Source organism: Hyalella azteca, unplaced genomic scaffold, assembly GCF_000764305.2.
Source record: "Hyalella azteca isolate HAZT.00-mixed unplaced genomic scaffold, Hazt_2.0.2 contig6644, whole genome shotgun sequence".
NCBI lineage: Eukaryota > Metazoa > Arthropoda > Malacostraca > Amphipoda > Hyalellidae > Hyalella > Hyalella azteca.
The window spans coordinates 1-19,801 of NW_025936799.1; the positions used below are offsets into that span (position 1 = coordinate 1).

At 36.9% G+C, this 19,801-nt stretch overlaps 1 protein-coding gene across 1 annotated transcript; it reads left to right on the forward strand.

Moving 5' to 3' along the window:
- Positions 1 to 153: 153 nt before the first annotated feature.
- Positions 154 to 19,795, forward strand: LOC108675386 (solute carrier family 26 member 6-like; the record flags this gene model as incomplete). Its single annotated transcript, XM_018163390.1, has 8 exons — positions 154 to 327; positions 16,691 to 16,855; positions 17,088 to 17,192; positions 17,520 to 17,653; positions 17,863 to 18,025; positions 19,094 to 19,270; positions 19,573 to 19,623; positions 19,776 to 19,795. Coding segments are annotated over 8 exons (989 nt in total), but the record flags the coding sequence as incomplete, so codon positions are not given.
- Between the last annotated feature and the right edge of the window lie 6 nt (positions 19,796 to 19,801).

The window sequence follows — 19,801 nt, forward strand, 5'->3', positions numbered from 1 at the left end:
TTCTAATTTCAAGCAAAGTCATCCTTTTTAGCAACTGTTAATTAGTTTTTCATGTGAGATGTGCGTATGTCACGGTGGCTAAAAGATGAGGTATCCACATTTCGAAATACAAATTCGAATTTATAATCCGCATTCCGGATTTATTTGTCAAAGACTGCGAAGAAAAGCACAGCTGCAATGATCGTGTCTACCACAGATGATGTGATGCGGTCGCTGGAGGTGACGGGAGTGCTGGCCACCATCACCGCCGACCGTCTCTTCCACTCTGTGCACGACGCCGTCACGTTACTCGGTGTAGAAAACGCATCGGGATCAGAAAACGACGCAGTTTCAAAGTTCTAACGAATAACGTCAAAAATTTCGTTTAAAAGTGTTTCTAGCTTGGCGGTTGAAATTGCAGTATTTTTGCGTCCACTTTCCTTCAAATCAAAAAATCCTTCCAAATTGACTTGGGCCAGAGCCTCCCAAAGCAATATTTATCTTCTGTAGGTTACTATAATTTCTGGTCAATCACTATGACATGAACAAAATAATATTAATAGTTTCATAGAGAAGCATATATGTTTAGAGGCTCCTAAATCATTTGTAATATATTTAGAGTTAAAATTTTAGTAATTTTGTAGATAGTAGGAAAATAAATAAATGGAACTCTAACCAAACAAAAAAATGAGGTCAAATGGGCTGTAAAACTTAGCTGACTTTTTTATGTTTCTATTCATGCGTTATTCACAACTTCGGGCCCTCGACTGACATTTTGATGAAGCTCTCAATGCTGGCCATTCATTCGATTCACACGATACTTGAACACGAACGTCATTAATATGTTTTTATTTGACCGCTTAACATTCAGAAATATTCTAAGGTAACTATTGACTCTAATTTATTTGTTTGTAATTCATGTATTTAAACGCCACTATGTGTGTATGATTTTACTACAAGCATTCTGTGAGAAATAATTTTTAAGGTATTGTTGACGAATTTTAGTTTTAAACATTGGTGTCTAAGCCGTACAAAAGTTCTGTAGACTCCCGCATTTAACGCTCGTCTTGATCTTGACTTGGCTGCAGAGACAAGTCATTGGCTGCCATATAACATTTGTGCAAAGTTTTGTGAAGTATATAATCTTAAAGAATTATTGCTCGGGTTTTTAATACGTAAATGGCATGAATGATACGCCTCGCATGACAAGAGATAAACTCATATGAATTTAATTTCGAAGACATTAAAAAAAACGAGAATATACTTTATTTAACGCATAGCCTTGCTATGCTTGAGATTATTCTTAATTTTTCAGTATAATGTTTATACCCCAGTTCCGAATGAAGTTCTGTACTGACGATGGAGCTGGTCCCCAACGGTTTTATAAAAAATTTGTCTAAACCTTATTGTTATTTTCTTTACATTTGATTTCTTATTTCATTTGCGATTTAAGCATTAAAGTTATCTTAATCATTTATGATTTTCAACATTAATTCCTATTGAATATTACATTGAAAGTAAGAAAATTTTCGTCTAATTATATATACGCAGCGATCGAAAGATTGAAATTATCTGTTCGCTATATAATTTAGCAATTAAGTTATCGGGCTTGAATCGGGAAACAAATCGGGCTTGAATTTGAAAAATTGTGTTTAAATTCTTGCTAAATAAATAATTTTTAACGGAGACATATTCTTGATAATACAATCAATTAACTTCATTGAACCATTGTTAATTCAAGAGTGGACCAGAGAGGCCAGCCCAGGTATCACGCAACTATGTATGCTATACAATTTTTTATTACCAGAGTCAATGAACTCGCTTAAGGAATAATTTTTATATTCTCTACGACGCTTGGGTCCATTTTCCAGATTGCGCTTGAACTCTGAGAGATAATTTCTACGTCGGGTTCTCGGACCGAAGATACTTTTTGAAGATATGAAATTGATAGCATTTTATTTTCCATCACACAGCTCATCATGATTACAAGCGAATAACTGCTATGAATTCTTAGTACATAGACGATAACTAATTGAAATAGAATTGTAAATATTAACTTTTCCTGACGGCCTGCCATTGTTACTCATGACAGTTTGTGATATCTGATATGAACTGTACGTATTTGGTGCGTGTTCTTCGACTTTAACTCGTTTTAACGATTCGTAGTTGCACTTCATGACAGTTTTCTTGTAAGTAACTTAATTATTTGAACTGCAGTTGTCTTGTCTTTCTCAGGTTCAATCTTCATGTTTTGGATTGCTTTGAGTACTGAGGCATATAAAACTTGGAGCAGGAAAACTGTGTATTCTTTATTACATCAAAATTGTGATTACATTTTTCTCCAAAATAAACTAATTTATTTCTACTCTTTATTTATAGAATTTATTTTTATTTATTTCATTTATATTAATCAAAATCGAGCTTTCTAGCTGATTAAGATTTTCAGAATTTAGCGTATACTCTTTTTCGATACTTGTAATGTTTTTATATTTTCAACGTTTATTATCAATTGTCTCGAATGTCAATAGCGAGAAAGTAAACTCTCTTCAATTAATTTAAATTTGCTTTCATCATAAATTTCTTGAATTATAGGTATTTATGGGAGACTTTTCTCAATTGATTAGATCGAAGGACTTTCCCATAGGTTCTTATTAAATATTCCTGGTCAAGTTTCACTCTTTGGTAATTCTTTTTCTTCAATCTACAATTCATCTTAAATCGTAAAACTTTCATTTCAATTATTCGTAACTCCATTGTGATTTTACTTACGGCATTTTTTAAGACCTTTGATATGCTCTAAATACCGCCTTCCTTCGCATTAAATGTTTCAACCGCATTCCTTGATTATTTCTAATCTTTATTAAATAAAATTCTAAACAAATGTTCTAAATGTTAAACATATGTTCTAAAACATACATTTTCCAAGTGGTCTGTTGCGTTTCGTTCTCCTAACTACATCTACATTATATACAGTGGGGGGGAATAAATATTCGTACACTTGAAAAATCGTATTTTAATGTATGTAAGTACACAAACTAAATTTCTTTTGATAGTATTTTTGAATACTATGCGTCTCTATACATAATTTAAATCACTTTTCCTGTTAAGTTTGTGTACTTACATACATTAAAATACGATTTTTCAAGTGTACGAATATTTATTTCCCCCCACTGTACGTAATTTGCACCAGACGCACGAAATATTGTTGCAAAAATAACCCCGCGCTGGAACAGGATGTTTTCAACTGACAAAAATGTCGATTTTAGTATTCTGAACGCATCAAGTCGTCATTAAAGAACCATCGTGAAGGACAATCTATTTTTATAACCTTTGTCCTTGGATTACCCGCAATTGGATACTTTAAAATACAGTATAGCCAGTATCTTTCGAACTATGTCATTAATCGTAAGTCATTAATCATCTTATAAATATTAGTTGTAATATTCATAATTTGATTACAGCAGTGGTTCCCAAAGTGGGCGATATCGCCCCCCTAGGGGCGACGGAAAGATTTTAGGGGGCGGTAAGGAAGAAGAGGGCGGTTGGGGGGCGATAGGGGGCGGTAGCCCGAAGTCAATGTCAGAAGTTCGAACGTTTGTTTAACGATTTTCACACAACACGTGCAGCACATCATGACTCCCAGCGATGGTTTTTTCTCCCAGATCTGTTTTTTTTATCTATCCTGGGTTTACGTCTCGGACGAATTAACGGCCGGACTCGCGGCCGGTCTCACGGCCAATTTCCAAATTCAATGATCAAGGAATATCTCTCAAACTAATGAACTTAACTCGATTAAACTTGGTACACGTATTCATTAGGACCTAACGATAATGTTTTGCTCATGAAAATTGTTTGAATTTTGCCATCGTTTGTTTTTGCCATACGGCAATACGGGCCGAAATTCACAGTGATCAAGTAATTTCTTCAAAACTACTGAACAGATGCAAACGAAATTTTGAATTTACAGTCCTAACTACCGAACGGTAATGTTTAGCTCGTGAAAATTTTTTCGATTGTGCCTTATTCGTTCGCGAGTTTTTTTTCATTTCACCTTCAGCAGTGATTTAAACAGCAATACGAGCTTAAATTCGCAGTAATCAATACATTTTTCCAAACTACTGAACAGATTTGAACGAAACTTAGTATTTAAATACTTAACCTCTGCAACGGTGATGTTTACAATTTCTTCGTTTTGCATTCGTTTGCGAGTTATACGGCTGTACGTATAAGGATCTTGGTTAAGCTGGCCGGTAGAAATGCCGGTCGTTCCTCCTATATCTGTATAACTCTCGAACGAAAGCAAAATAGAAAAATTGTCACGAGCTAAACATCGCCGTTGAGAGGTTAATTATGCATATACAAGTTTCGTTGAAATCTATTATGTAGTTTAGAAGAAATTTCTTGATCGCCGCGAATTTAAGTCACAAATTACCCGGCTATACGGGCCGAATATAAGGAAATGTGAAATCAAGAATGACGATGAAATGAAAAAAAAACTCGCAAGGGTAAAATCGAAAAAAAAAAATTTTAAGCTAAAAAATCACCGTTCGGTAGTCAGGAATGTATATTCAAAATTTCGTCCAAATCTGTTCAATAGTTCGGAGACATTCTTTAATCACGGCGAATTTCGGCCTTTTTCGCAATATACGCATAACTCACAAATGAAGGTTAAATTTAAAATAAATTTACAAGCTAAACATGACCGTTAGGTTCTGATGAATACGTGTTCCAAGTTTCATAGAGCTGCGTTCATTAGTTTGGGAGATATTACTTGATAGTTGAATTTGGAGATTGGTCGTGAGACCGGCCACGAGTCCGGCCGTAAATTTGCCCGAGACGTCCTAGGTTTCTAGTGCTGAAACAGCTGAAAAACATATTGGTTCACTAAATGGGGTTCCATTTGTGAAATACACATTTGTGTTTAACCTTTATCTTTTAAAATTGCAACGTACTAAATTTCAAGAAAGAGGCTTATGTCTGTGGGGGGGCGCTAGGAATTCACTAGGGAGCCAAAGGGGGCGCCAGCCTGAAAAAGTTTGGGAACCACTGGATTACAGGGGTTTAGTAATGAAAAGAATTAGCTCCTGTATTGTTGCGGTACTTGAAAACTTGTATCATGTGTCATTTTTAATCTTGGAGTGAATTACCACTCGTAATACAAAGACTGACGGCCTCCACGTAAGACACTCGTACGTTGTAAGGAATAGAAATCATCATTATTTAACTATCAAGGCTTTAATTTAGAGTTAGTAGGTGATGATATTTTTTGTAAATTGTTTATTGTCCAAAATTTTAATTTCTCATTTTACGTTAAAGAATACTGAAATGCAAGAGCGGAAAGATGAGGGTACAGGATTATCGTACTTTGGAAAGCCGAAGCAAAGGTATGTGCTGCGTTAGGATTTGAATATGTAAATAGATTTGTTTGTGAACAAATTATGGAAATATTTAGGTTATATATAACTATATATAACCTAAATAGTTATGAATACTGTCCATGCAAGGACTCTACCTTATTTGATGAAAAACGTACGCCAAGCCATCGCCTACATACCCGGCAATATGCTTCAGCGAATCGAACAGAACTTTAAGAATCGACTAACCGAATGCATTGACAATGAGGGCCGTCATTTGTCCGATGTCGTATTCAAAACTAAGAGATACAAGAATTCAGGCAATGTATTTTTCGAGAAAATTTATATTGTAATGATATCTTTACTACTTCTTTTTTATTGAGCTTTCCAATCAGAAAGTTTCCGTGAATCACCCTGTATTTTTTTATGCTTCGTCATGGCGAGTTACTGAACAATTGATCCGTGTCTTGTCGTTTCTAGGAAAACGCAAATAAGATGCAAAGCAAAAAAGACGATGTGATACATAAATATAATAACAATATATGAACAAAAATAGTAAATATTATTACTCATGTAGATAAAAAATGTGTGAAAATATGGCTCCGTGAGGTAAATACATACATAATGCAGTCAATCCAGTCTGTAACCCATTGATACAGGGGCACAAGTAGTTGATTGCTTGGACAGGACTCCCTATTAATTTGACATGTGTTAGTAAACATGAAAATTTAAATATCATTCTATATATGCTACGGTTCAGGTTCAGGTTATTCAAAAGGTTCAGGTTATTCAGGTTAAAAAAGGTTCAGGTTCAGGTTATTCGGTTCAGTTTTCTCCGCGCCATAAGGCGCTCAAGGCTTGGACGTCGCTCCTCCACTATAGGTCCGGTTTGCAGCTGCCCGCCGTGCTATGTTCCATAGATTTTTGACAAGCACTCTATTACTAGCCTCAATTGCATCGGAATTATAGCGAGATTAAAACACTGCTTTTCAAAGTTTTCATCTGTAAAGAACACGCTTTTCTTAAACCATAGATTATAACGCTGAAAAGTCTTCGATACGATGACTTTTGAAGCTGACAGGAAGTACTTATTGCATTATTCTGCTGAAAGCGGAAATTCTTCTGGAATGTATAATCTTATTTTTCCAGTGTATCTTTATCGAAAACGTTCCTATTGTCAGTTCAAAAATAGTACAATCAATAGGGAAAAGTCAACTTACATGAAAAAACTCAAATGTAAATAACGAAACGACAACAAAAGAGCATAGAAAAGTAGCAATTAACTATTTCTAGCGGATTATAACTGTCAGCTTCCGATCTAAATATCTACAGTGATTCCTCAGTCCATGAATCAGAAGCAACAAAGATGCATGAACCAAGAAGCTTGAGATCGCTCTCCGACACAGCCAAGGCGCACAGCGAGTTTGACTGGTGAGCAAGCGGCTTATTAGAGCGATAACTCATGTCGCGGTGTTCGGCTATATAGAAGTCACGTGACGTCATTCTGACGTACGCTGCTGTGCACACGCACAACTGTATTCGTAAATCAGCAAAGACCACTTCTGGGCAGGAATAACATCCTTATTCCTGAAGAAAGAACCAGTTTAGAAATTAGTGAAACTTGTAAGTTAATATCCGGAATATATGTTCCGTAAATATTCCCCAAATAAGATCTTTATTTCTCTGAACACTGCTACAAAAGAGCTGAAAAAGTTTAACAAAATACAATACAAATATTTCCCTACCATCAACCTCAATGACATGTTCAGAATATCGTTCACGCATAACCTTTTTAATTTTAGTAAACACAAAGGGCGATGGAAACCCATTCAGCTTACGATATTTCGTTATAACACAGAGGTCTGTGTGACCGTTAGATTTATTTACTTCACAACTGAGAAACGATAAAGTATTGTTGGTTTCCGTCGTAATGATAACTTTTATCAATGAATGTTTCAAGTAGAGATAACAAGAGAAAAGGCCTGCGTGGGAGTGATGCTCGAAGTTTAGAAAGATTTCATCAACATACCTATCACAAAAAATTATCTCTATCAATGGAACAATCGGTCAACCAGGAAAACATGTGAAAGCTCAAGAAAGTATGTACAACACAACGGGATTTGGCCTACTCCATCAATATGTATGTGGAATTTTTCATCAAACTTAAAAAATATAACTCAGTACTCACTGCAGTGAGCGTCAGAGAGCGCATTTGCTCGGCGACGAAAACGTGAAGTCACGGACGGACAGACAGACGGACGGACGGACATGGCGAGCACACTAGCGCATTTTTTGCATTTACAAGAAAATGCGCTAAAAAGGGTTTTAAACTGATTTTATAACTCTAAAAGTTTCTTGAAAAAGGTTCGAGTCAGACCGATGACAGGTCATGGAACTTCCACTCAAAAAGTTGAGGCAAATAAATGACAATAGTTTCTATTGCAGGATTATTAGAGAAAAAAATGTTCCACGTCAAAAGGAGCCACAGTCAGGTGTTCAATATGGTACAATTTCGTGAGCGGTCAACAAACGTGTACGTAATGTTAACGCCATCAAAATCAACATTGTTAATCATCATTTAAGTTAAAAGAGGAGAGCATTGTCAACGGTAAAATGTTCAGTTGTAATACAACTCAAAACGAGTGTCAAAACCTCAACAATGCTAGAACTCCAGGCTTTAGAGACAACAAGAATTGGTCAACGTTGAATTTCCGATTCGTAATCAGGCTTAGTGTAAATGTGGCCTTTTGCTGATACTTGTATTCTAACAATTTTTGGAACTGCCAATTAAACTGATCCTCGAAACATTTCCGGTTAAAATGTGGCAATTCACTGGGCGTTCCTTTGCTTTTAAATTCAAGTTGATGGTATGAATGTGCACTGAAAAAGATGTCTCGCCACTTACGGTTTTTTTATCATGAAAAAATGCATTTTTTGTTTGTTTAAATATTAAAACGACAGTTTGTTACAGATCAAAGTTGGACATCAAAGAATAAAAAAATAAGCATCGGTAGTATAATACCTAAAGATTCATTCTTTATCTATTCACAGTTCTTATGTGGACATTATTCAGTATAGTAAATACCTTCTAGAACCATCAAGTTCTATAGGGTATATTTATGAAGTTATTTCACCAGACATTTGCAGAAAAACTTTAAATTTATGGCTAGCGAAATTCATAAGAAGCACGTATAGGTTATTTTCGGTTCGTTGAGCAACTTAAGCATAATGCCCCATATAGATGGCCTGCGCGTCGTAAATAGAAAAACCTAAATATCCCTGATGATCCACGAAACCAACTACAACTAGTCAATGTTTGTGCTGTTGTGCTGAGAACGTCATTTGACGGCAGCTCACTTCACTTCTTTGTATTCAAGGGCAAGACGATTATTGGACGGTACCAGATATTCGTTCGATTATAGTAGGAGACAATAAGACAAGGCAATTNCCCAAAGTCTCCAGCGACTCGTTTTGTAAAACAAATGAGTTGGGCATGGAATTTAGTATGCGGAAGACGGTGCCTATAATAACATGTCGGCGATCGCTGAAGTCACTTCATAACGAACTGTGTTCGAGTGCGCATCGCGCGCGTCTAATAGAGGAGTCCCTCTTTTCGACTCTTTTTTTTCTTACCTGAATCTGGTTAGTGATACAACGTTAATGGGTTGCGCTGAGTAGGAAGAATGACTGCATTAATACATTTTCACAACAGCATGTGCTTACGTTTGGCGTTTGGACAAGTGCATCATCAACTCACGTACAGATGTTAATATGCCATACTTGCCCTTTATGTGACGGTCTTTTATAAGAGAAGTTAGCGGTCATTTAACCCTTCAATCTACTGTTCATGACAATCAAGTGATATATTAAAAATATGCACAGAACACATAGGTAGGTAAAATTTCATGGCTTATTCCGCTTATTAAACGTTTACAAATGAATGTATTTACTTCTTAAAAGCTTGTGTAAAGATGTGGAGCAATGGCAGTAGTTATGGTGCACAGGAGCCTATTTAATATCTCCCTAACAATCGCGACCAGCATAGGATAGGATTGCTACCATTTCGGCTATAATGTAGACGGCTCAAGTCGCAACCGTTTTCACTCGTTAAATCATATATCATATCAGAATTATATGAACCAACCTTCTTCAAATTTTGCAATGCCTTGCTATTCCTTCACTGAATACAAAATTTTAGGTCCAGGTAAAATATACTTACTAAATACTGAAATATTGGCATGGTTAGTAAATTGGCAACGCTTTTATATATTGGCGGTGCATGGCTTCAAACACACGCACACAAACTTTGACAAATATAAATAAAAAAATCTATGCCTCGCGAGACAGGCTGCAGAGCGAAAATTTCCGTGTTTTCCACTTGAAATATTTCAAGTGAAAATGCCCTACCAGTCGTGTGTCGGGAGAGTAGTTGTGTCTTGCGAGCCAATAGGCTTATAGTTAATACTCTGCGGCCATACTTTCAAAATCCGGTAAATGAACGTAAGTACTTCCGCTCTATTTTCTTGTCTCTGATTGGTGGATATGGCTTGAAAGGCCGTCAATGATTGACGGATGAACTTACGATCTCTTAATTTTTTTTAAAGTATAGGCCCTGGCCTTTATAGTGGAAGCTTATAACTAGTGATTTTCATTGGGTAATTGCATAGCAGTGTTACCTCTCCCTGATCTGCCGCCGATGGTTCTCACCGTTGTCTATTGTAGATATATTTTTTCATTGTCGCAGTTGACAGTGTCCTCTTCTTAGTGTGCCTTTATTTCCAAAATTTGTAATCTTTATTATGAACAAGAAAAATGAAACAAGTAAAAAACTTTTTAAAAACACGTTTTCTTAACGGACAAAAAAGAAAAAAACATTTACTCTTACATAACATTTAAGTTATGTAAAATGTTATGTACTGTTATGTAAGAGTAAATGTTTTTCTTTTTTGTCCGTTAAGAAAACGTGGTTTTTAAAAGTTTTTTTATTTGTTTTATTTTACTATTTTTAGTTTTATGAAAACCATAAAAACGTGTTTTTTTATATTTTTATATATATTTATTTTCTACTTTTTAGTTAAAAATTTTAGCAATTCAAATCAATTTCCAGGGTTGGCAAGTGTGGATGTTCGAGAAAAAACTCAATATTCAAAACCGTGAATTTTTAGTGTTTTTTTATTTTTTTTTCAATTTTTTTTAAATTTTTTTTAATTATTATTTCTGATGATTAAATCTTGAATTGTTAGGCAGCATAAGCATGCATGCCAAATTTCAAGTTTCTAGGATGTTCAGAAGAGCTCTAATATCAAGGTCTGAATTTTTGATGACAGACAGACACGAAACGAAGCTAAGAAAAACGTGGCAATTAGTGTAGCTCTTCATATTGATAATTTAGAGTAGTAGTATTAGAGTATTATTGTGTTCGCTGCTGGCGTTCAGCTGCATTGAACGTTCGGTCACAGTATGAGTACTCTCACTGAAAGATAGATACGAATCTTAAATGGGTTGTACAGCTTATATTTCATCAGCTACTATGTCTGATAACCTTCTGGCTGCATGTGGGCTGTTATTTCTTGTGCTTTATCGGGTAATGTTGTCCAAGATTCATGACAATTCGTTGAAGCATTGAAATGTAAGCAATATTTTAGTAATCGCATTTAAGTGAAAGTAATGGCAATCTTTTTATCTATGATAATCTCTTAAATAAGTAAATTTGCTCCTTTTTACCACTCCTTTTTGCCCTGTCTGTCTGTCATCAAAAATTCAGACCTTAATTTAGAGCTCTTCTGAACATCCTAGAAACTTGAAATTTGGCATGCATGCTTATGCTGCCTAACAATTCAAGATTTGATCATCAGAAGTAACAATTAAAAATTTTTTTTTAGAAAAACAAAAATAAAAAAAACGAAGAAAATTAAAATTTCAGGTTAGGAGTCGAGTTTTTTGTCGAACATCCAGACTTGCCAACCCTAGAAATTGATTTGAAATTGCTAAAATTGCTAAACTAAAAAGCAGAAAATAAATAAATATAAAAACCATTTTTAAAAACCACGTTTTTCTGGTGGTTACGAATTAAACTAAATATGATGAAATATAACAAATAAAGAACTTTTAGAAACCACGTTTTCTTAACGGACAAAAAATAAAAACATTTACTCCTACATAACATTGCATAACATTTTACATAACTTTAATGTTATGTAAGAGTTAATGTTTTTCGTTTTTGTCCGTTAAGAAAACGTGGTTTTTAAAAGTTTTTTATTTGTTTTATTCAAAATTGGCCTGAACTACTTGACCAAATTTATCTTAAACTTGGGCATGTTTGCTACTATTGAACATTCATTTCTTGAATATGTTTTTCGTTAATGCCCATATTTATACCAATATTTTCCAGCTTTATTGTTAGCACCCGTTTGTGACATCCGAATCTTGTTAATTTTTGTTAAGGTGAAAAGTTTATCTTTTAATACGTTTGTTATGAAAATCAGTTTAGTTATATTTGAAAAATTAGTGTACCTCTTCTTATTAATCATGGAAAGTAACTTGTATAACTATGTTCGCTGCTGGCGTTCGGCTGCATTTAATGTCCGGTCAAGGTATGAGTTCTCTCACTGAGAGATAGATACGAATTGTGAAATCGGTTGTACAGCTTATAGAAGACTTTCACTTGCTGCCCAGAGTTCTCTACGGCACGGTTCCATAAAAATAATACAGCTCAAGCAAATTTAACTGTAATTGTCGCAATCATAATCTTCCTGCCTATACATGTACCATAATTGATAACTTTCGATAGGGCAAATGAATCTAATTAAATCGATGGCGTGTGGTTATGTTCATCATGCAACAATAAATCTGAAATAATAAATAAATGTTTGAATAATAATTAAATAAGATTACTTACTGCATTAATCTTTAGCGTTCTCTCTCAGCAAACCATTCATTTTGACCTGGCTGCACAATTGCTCTATACTACTTCACTCTTCAATTCAGAAAGAACTATTAGATGAAGTCTTGATCATTGAGTGTTATTTCTTCTCTTTGGCAATCGGTTTAATAGAGTTGTGGCAGCTATTCGATGTCTAATAGTCAATTAACGTTTCCTTGCAAACTTTTGACAAAAAGTCGAAAGATTTCTAACTCATTCAGTATTCTACGACGCGAGCTTGATTGCTTCTTTATAATTCGTATCCAGCTCTCATATCTTTTATTAGTATCCCATTATCCTGTCATGGCCAAATCAGGTAGCGCTGGCAATTAGGAATTTTTGGCATTAAAAGAGAGGAGGAATAAACACAAGGAACTTTTCGTAGTATACTGGTAATCTTCAGGCGAATTACAGGGTTCTTCATACGAGGTGCACAATTTATTATTCGTCTTAGTCCAAAAGTTCAAGGGAAAAGGCTTGACACTTCAGGAGGACAAACAGCCGAGAAACCACACAGTATGAGTCCTAATACACAGCTAAGAATAACAAAATGGATAGCAAATGGTAAGGGAACTAGTCGCACCGAGATGCCAACAACCTGCCGCAGAGACTAGGGGTTCTAGCCCTAATGCACTGCAAAGAATCACATAGATGGACAGCAAAAGGTACGGGAACTAACCGCATCGAGATGCTAACAATCAGCCGCAGAGACTTGGGGTTCTAGCCCTAATGCACTGCAACGAATCACAAAACGGACAGCAAATGGTACGGGAACTAGCCGCACCGAGATGCCAACGCCCAGCCGCAGAGACTAGGGGTTCGAGCCCTAATACACTGCCAAATCACAAAAACGGACAGCAAATTGTACGGGAACTAACCGCACCGAGATGCCGACAACGAACCGCAGAGACTAGGGGTTCTAGCCCTAATGCACTGCCAAATCACAAAAAAGGGCCGCAAACGGTACGGAAACTAACCGCACCGAGATGCCAACAACCAGCCGCAGAGACTAGGGGTTCTAGCCCTAATACACTGCAACGTTCCGATTACTCTCGCGCGTGGAAGGTGTTAACTCCCACGACACGAGAGGCGCGAACGGTACCGCAGAAGCTGTACCAGAAGCAGACAAATATACTCGAGTGCAGAGGTTATTAGCCCCCACAACACGAAAAGTGCTCGGCACGGGATCTAGCCGTACCAAAGCGCTGCCAGCAAATGGAACTAACAAAGAACTCCACCTATGCCGTTACTAGTCCGTTAGAGGCACTCATTAAGAGTTATTTCCTAAACTACGGTGGAGTTTATTCTTGCAAGCCCAGGGGCCATACTTTCAAAACTCGTTAAGTGAACGTAAGTACTTACGCTCTATTTTCTTGTCTATGATTGGTGGATTTTGCTTGAAAGGCCGTCGATGATTGGCTGATGAACTTACGATCTCTTAACTTTTTTTGAAAGTATGGCCCCAGATCTGGCTACTAACTACTTGAATTCGAGTCGAAACATGTGCACCCCAACGCAGTAACACTGAGCACACACAACTTTCCCGTGAGGGGTAACTCAGCTAAAATGAGCTTACCTCTACACCCCGTTAACAATTTACAAGAAATAGGCTAATAAAAACGTCTATATGCAAAAAAATAGATAATATAATATATCACAATGAAATGGAATCATCATATTATCCGTTGGTCAAATAATGACAAGTTAAAGTTGATATAGGACAGAATAACTCTCGAGGATAATTAGCTTGCAAGCGCGTGAGTCGATACCAGTTCGTTAATAGACTAGACAAATGAACATTGACTAAGCATTACCCAATACAATGAGAAGTATTATCGCCTAATAAAATTATATTAATAAAGAGTTTGACCTTTTGACAACATGACTACAAGTTATAATCGACTTCTTATAGAACATCTCCCTCTAAGATGTCTAGCTTCCTTACGCAAGAAGGCGGCCTAGCCGTCTCTACTTTAACGATAGTATCGTAGGTTGACAGCACTGATTCTCGGACAACAGCAAATCATTACGATTATCACAAAAGAATAAAGTCCTTCGACAAAATAATTGAACATAAAAGCGAATAAATCTTAGGTCAAGTAATATTTTACGATTAACATATACTATCACCGAATACCTGTGTTTTTCGAACCCTCTTTCCCCATGCCTTTAATCATACTCCGAACGCGACGGGCTTGTCCCAGAAAGCGAAATGCCATAACCCTCCCCCATCACGACATCGACTTGCCTCTTATGCATCACGTCATCTTCCTTCATTATCATCAATACCTCCTCATCAATAATTAAAACCTACTTATCAATCATTAACCCCGTGTGACCGCTCAAGACCTTAATCCGTATCTAACCGACAGAAGATATTCATACGAACTTTATATAACTTCACAAATTGCTCATCAGACTGAATGATTGTGCAACTGACTATTAAGCAGCGATCTATGACGCCTCCACCATTGACAAACTCACCTCGAAATAAACGCGACCAAACGCGACTTTACTTGACGCCAATCATACTCTCTGACTTCAGAGCAAAACGAATTATTTTTTTCGACAACTGGACAGAGACGATGGAAGCCACACTGCGGACGAAATCATGACATAATAAGTCTGGATAGATGCACATGACAACAATAAAATCAAACACATCACATAACCTAAAACACCACTATAGCCTGACGCATGCTCGCAAATTGTTTAAACCTGCACAATAAAAAAATTATACCATCACAAATCAAACATGAACATTATACACTCACCTACTCACTTGTTACAAGTTCTAAAAAATGTTAGATCGTCCAATACACCAATGCATCAGCTTCCACAAAAAAATGCCTAGAATGCCTCGAACACCACAGCATTTTAGCCGCAAGCTATAAATACAAAACAAACTCTATAGTCACAGCAAGAAACAATCAAAAACAAATCAACCGAGCATACGTCGATGTATAAAAATAAACAATTCAACAAACAAACATTTCACAACATAGCCTGACATTGCCGATAGGACGCAACAATAAATGACAACAATAATATTCGGAGCCCACCTCGTCAACCTCTCGCATCCGGAGTGTAGAGATTTTGTAGCATCCTATTCAAATCACGGAAGCCAACTACGAAATTACGATAAATCTTAAATTTTTCCACAATCAACTGGACACCAGGACTCTAGAGACTGACTTCGACTTCAGGAGCAGTTCATAGATAGTGACGATCTTTGAAGATCGCAACCGAAACTTGCAGAACAATAAACCAAAGACGACAACCGGAAAAATGACCCGGAGCCCTCGCTACCCATGACTCATAACGAAGACCAAGGCCATAAGGAAAAGATAATCGACGAAAAATTTAAAGAATCATTCATCGTTGAACCCGGGCTCGACTAACTAATCCCCATCAAACTATTTAGGAGCTCTACTTAAAGATCCAATGCAAGTACTACCTATAAGTTAGATAACCACACTAAATTTGGTTGACGAAAAGACGAAGCAGAAATGCGGTCTAGAGCTCTCGATGATAGACTCTTCGATTGCAATCGACTTTCTGATATATTGAAACATGAATAGTCACCACTCGCTAATAAACGAATATAAATTCGCTAATGAAACCATGACACAGTCGCAAACATTGAGAAACAGTTGACGACCATACATACGAAACACTCCACATTCAAATATTCTCCATTAAAATGGTCCCTCAGTCCTCACAAAAGATACAATAACATAATATCGCTGGTATGGCGATTATTGGCAGCAGATTCACTTTTACAGAAATCTATAACCACATAGAGCCATAGACCAAGACGTCATCCTCAATAACATCTTTAGTGAGTTCAGTCCTCGTGAGCGACTCCATCACAGATAACGAGATCCCACTCAAGGTATTTAGTTACAACGTGCACTGCTGTCAGATGAACAACAAATGCTGCCATAATATTTACCTAATCTCCAAACTCCTCGATAATTTCGACACGGACATGCTCGCAATGACAGTTGATACTGAACAAGAGTCCATCACGATTGGAAAAAAAGAGACTACATCAACTTAATTGACTTCCCAACCCTAATCCAGCCTAATATATGCACCTAAAACCTACCCAATCTAGCGCGCTATGCGCCTATTTTTGTCTCCCACAGTCTTTTCATTTATAATCCGTGATACTCAAAGTTACAGGCAATTTACGAGAGATTTTACTGTTACAGATAGATCAATGAATTTCCGAGCGAAATATTTTATTTATAAACTTGACTTTTAATTAGGTCTCATTATCGGCAAAAGTTAACACAGTACTTACGTATGTAAAAACTCGCTTGGTCTTATTTTGTGGTATTTAGTCAGAAATAACTAAATATTTTTAACTTTATGTTCTCCTCTCTTCAGTGGTATGATTTTGGAATAAATTAGTGTTCCTGTGCCGCAGGTTCTGATGGGTCTGCTCAGCTTGGGCTCGGTGACTGTGTTCTTCAACGACATGTTGGTATCGGGCTTCAGTACGGGAGCTGCAGTACACGTCTTAGTGTCCCAACTAAAGGACGTTTTTGCCGTCAAAGTTACTCGATTTTCGGGACCTTGTAACATTATTTATGTGAGTCCTTCATCAGGACGAAAACGTCCCGATTTATTTGTAAAAGCAAACCAAATCGATAAGTTGATACTGTTCGGGTGTCATGTATATTATATTGTAGTGTTAACTTTAATGTTAAAGTGTAGACTGTGTAGCTTCGCAAAATTTTACATTTTTGTTAAAACATTATCAAATTTTAAAAATTTCTTCCATCTTTTATAACTCCTGTAATGAACGGTTTACGAATTTTCAGACTGTGCTAGACGTCATCCAGAAACTGCCCACAGCCAACGTAGCGGCCGTCATCATATCTGCTATTTCGATGTTTTTGCTCTCAGTCAACAACGAACAGTTGAAGGTCAATACATTTTTATCCTTAACTTGCTTAGTGTGTTGAAAAAACGGGCAATTTCACTAATGCTCATACCTGACGAACTATTCAGCTATCGCCTGCTGAGAGGGTGGAGATGCCGTCGGCACCTTCGACTGTGATATTCGCTCACTCTTGACAACAACCAATGTCATGAACGGCGGTTATGGATGTTTGATACCCTGAAATTCTTGTAAGGTTATCATCAGATCATATATTGTATAGAAGCAAAAAATAGTGATGTGCACTGCAAATTCTAAGAAATTGAAAATATCCAACTTTGAAATAATGCTTTAATTGTTCTTGCTCTTGCAGCCGCGTCTTGCCAAGTTCACGAGAATACCTGTTCCTATCGAGTTGATCGTAGTCGTCATCGGCACAACGGTGTCTTACTGCGTCGACTTGAACGCCAAATACAATGTTCAAATCGTTGGTGATATTCCTACTGGGTACGTGCGTGTATTTATTTCGTAAGCTTTACGACTAGAAATCCCTAAGGGTATCTGGCTCATATTAAGCGACAAATCAAGCAGGAAAATCAATAATGCAAATAACGCGAAAAAATGTCCGTTCGCCCGCTAAAGCAAAAGGTTCCCTATTTTGTTAGGAGTTTAATTTTCTTCTATTCAAAACCTAATATTACGAATAACTGCCAAAGGTTGCCAATGCCCGCCATGCCGCCGTTTTCCCTGGCGGCGGCCGTGGCGGTTGACTGCCTTGTCATTGCCATCATTGCGTACGCAGGATCCTTCTCCCTCGCCAAGATATTCGCCATCAAACACAACTATGAAGTTGATGCAAACCAGGAGCTGTATGCCATGGTATGTTCAGAGCTAAAATACTAACTGCTAAGCATGTTTTTACAGTAAGGACTATTTATAAATTACGCCGTCACAGCGCTGCGGCCGCCGTTAATTAACCGCATGTGCGCCGTGTAGCTTATCTTATTTTCAACTCTGAAGTACATGTTTTACTCTGTGCTCAAGGCTTGAAATCACTTGATCTTAATCACCAAATTAATGAAATGTGTGGCGGAAACTTAACGAGAGATGGAAAGGTACGGATGTAGGTTAGGGCCTTTAAAGTTGGTTGCACAAACATTCATGATGAGGGACGAAGTGGGAGACCTTCAGTCATTACCAATGACCTGATTCAAAACGAAGACTGTAAAGCGAAAGAAAATAGACGAGCCACTATTCCGTCCTTAGCTAATGTTTCCTGCTATCTCATGCAGGAAACATTAGCTAAGGTATTCTCAAGTATTCCTTGCAAAATTGTCTTTTCAGGCGGAGAGCTTGTTTGACGATAGAATCCAAAAACTGGTCACAAGAAACGATAAATGCCTCAATATTAATTAGAATTAGATTATGTATAAACTGGAGTGTGAGAAAACGCTAGTTCATTATTTGTAGTCTGTTGAAGTCCAGTTATTGACGGAGTATTGTTGTACCACTTCCACCCGGGTTTATTGGGTGTTGTGGCTGTCCAGTAGCGTAGGGTGGAGCGAGAATACGTATTTCTGTAAATTGGCTACCCGACTATGATTTCATACGTGGAAAGCTGTCAAATGAATTCCTTACAAAAAATTCTTAATATAATTTATTACAGAGAAAAAAATTTGAAAAAGAAAAAAGAAACAGCGTATTTTGAATGTCATTTATTGTTCAATACAGTTAACGCATATTATAAAGGTGAGAATGCTGCTTAAAATTTCTTTATTCAATTATAACTCATTAAGCAAAGTATTATTGCACAATAAGTTGAGTGTGGTTTTGACTCCGCACCTGCAGCCGCTGAAAGATTTGTAGAAAAATTCAAGTCATTAAATTGAATTTGGTCTTAAATTTAAACATTTAACACAGACGGACCTGAATTTGAATTTATTCCAGGGCATCGGCAACATCTTCAGTTCGTTCTTCTCGTGCGGACCAATGGCGGCGTCAATCACCAGAGTCCTGATCCAGGAGAGCGCTGGCGGCATGACGCAGATCGCTGGCCTGGTGTCTGCCTTCGCCATCTTCTGGGTGTTGCTCTTCATAGGGCCTGTACTTGAAGTGCTGCCTAAGGTACCAAAGAAACATTTCATTTCGATCGTAATCACAGATATATGTATATTCAACTCAAAACATTTACTTTATCCATATTGAATTGCACATAATTGTATTTTGCAAAAAGACACTTATAGTCGTACAATTATCGCGGCGCAACAATAATAGCAACGTAACTGCAAATACATATACATAGTTGTATTTTATTTGAGCCTATCTTTGAAGACGTTATTCGTCACATACGTAACATGAGAATGGTTGCGACAGAATGAGTTGGTCAAGTATACTTTTGTAAAATTAATTGTGTGTATTATTCACAGGCCTGCTTGGGAAGCATCATCGTGGTGGCCATGAAAGATATGCTTGTTAAGGTAAAATGTACACTAACATGGAAGTCTAACATATGGTTCTCCTTTTCTTAATTGAGAAGTGAGAGAATTTCAACCATCACACCATAATAGTCTAATAAATCCAATTTCTCATCTTTTATTAACTCGTTTTCAGTAACTTGTTTACTCGCCAGGTTTTTGACATGATTGCCATGTGGAA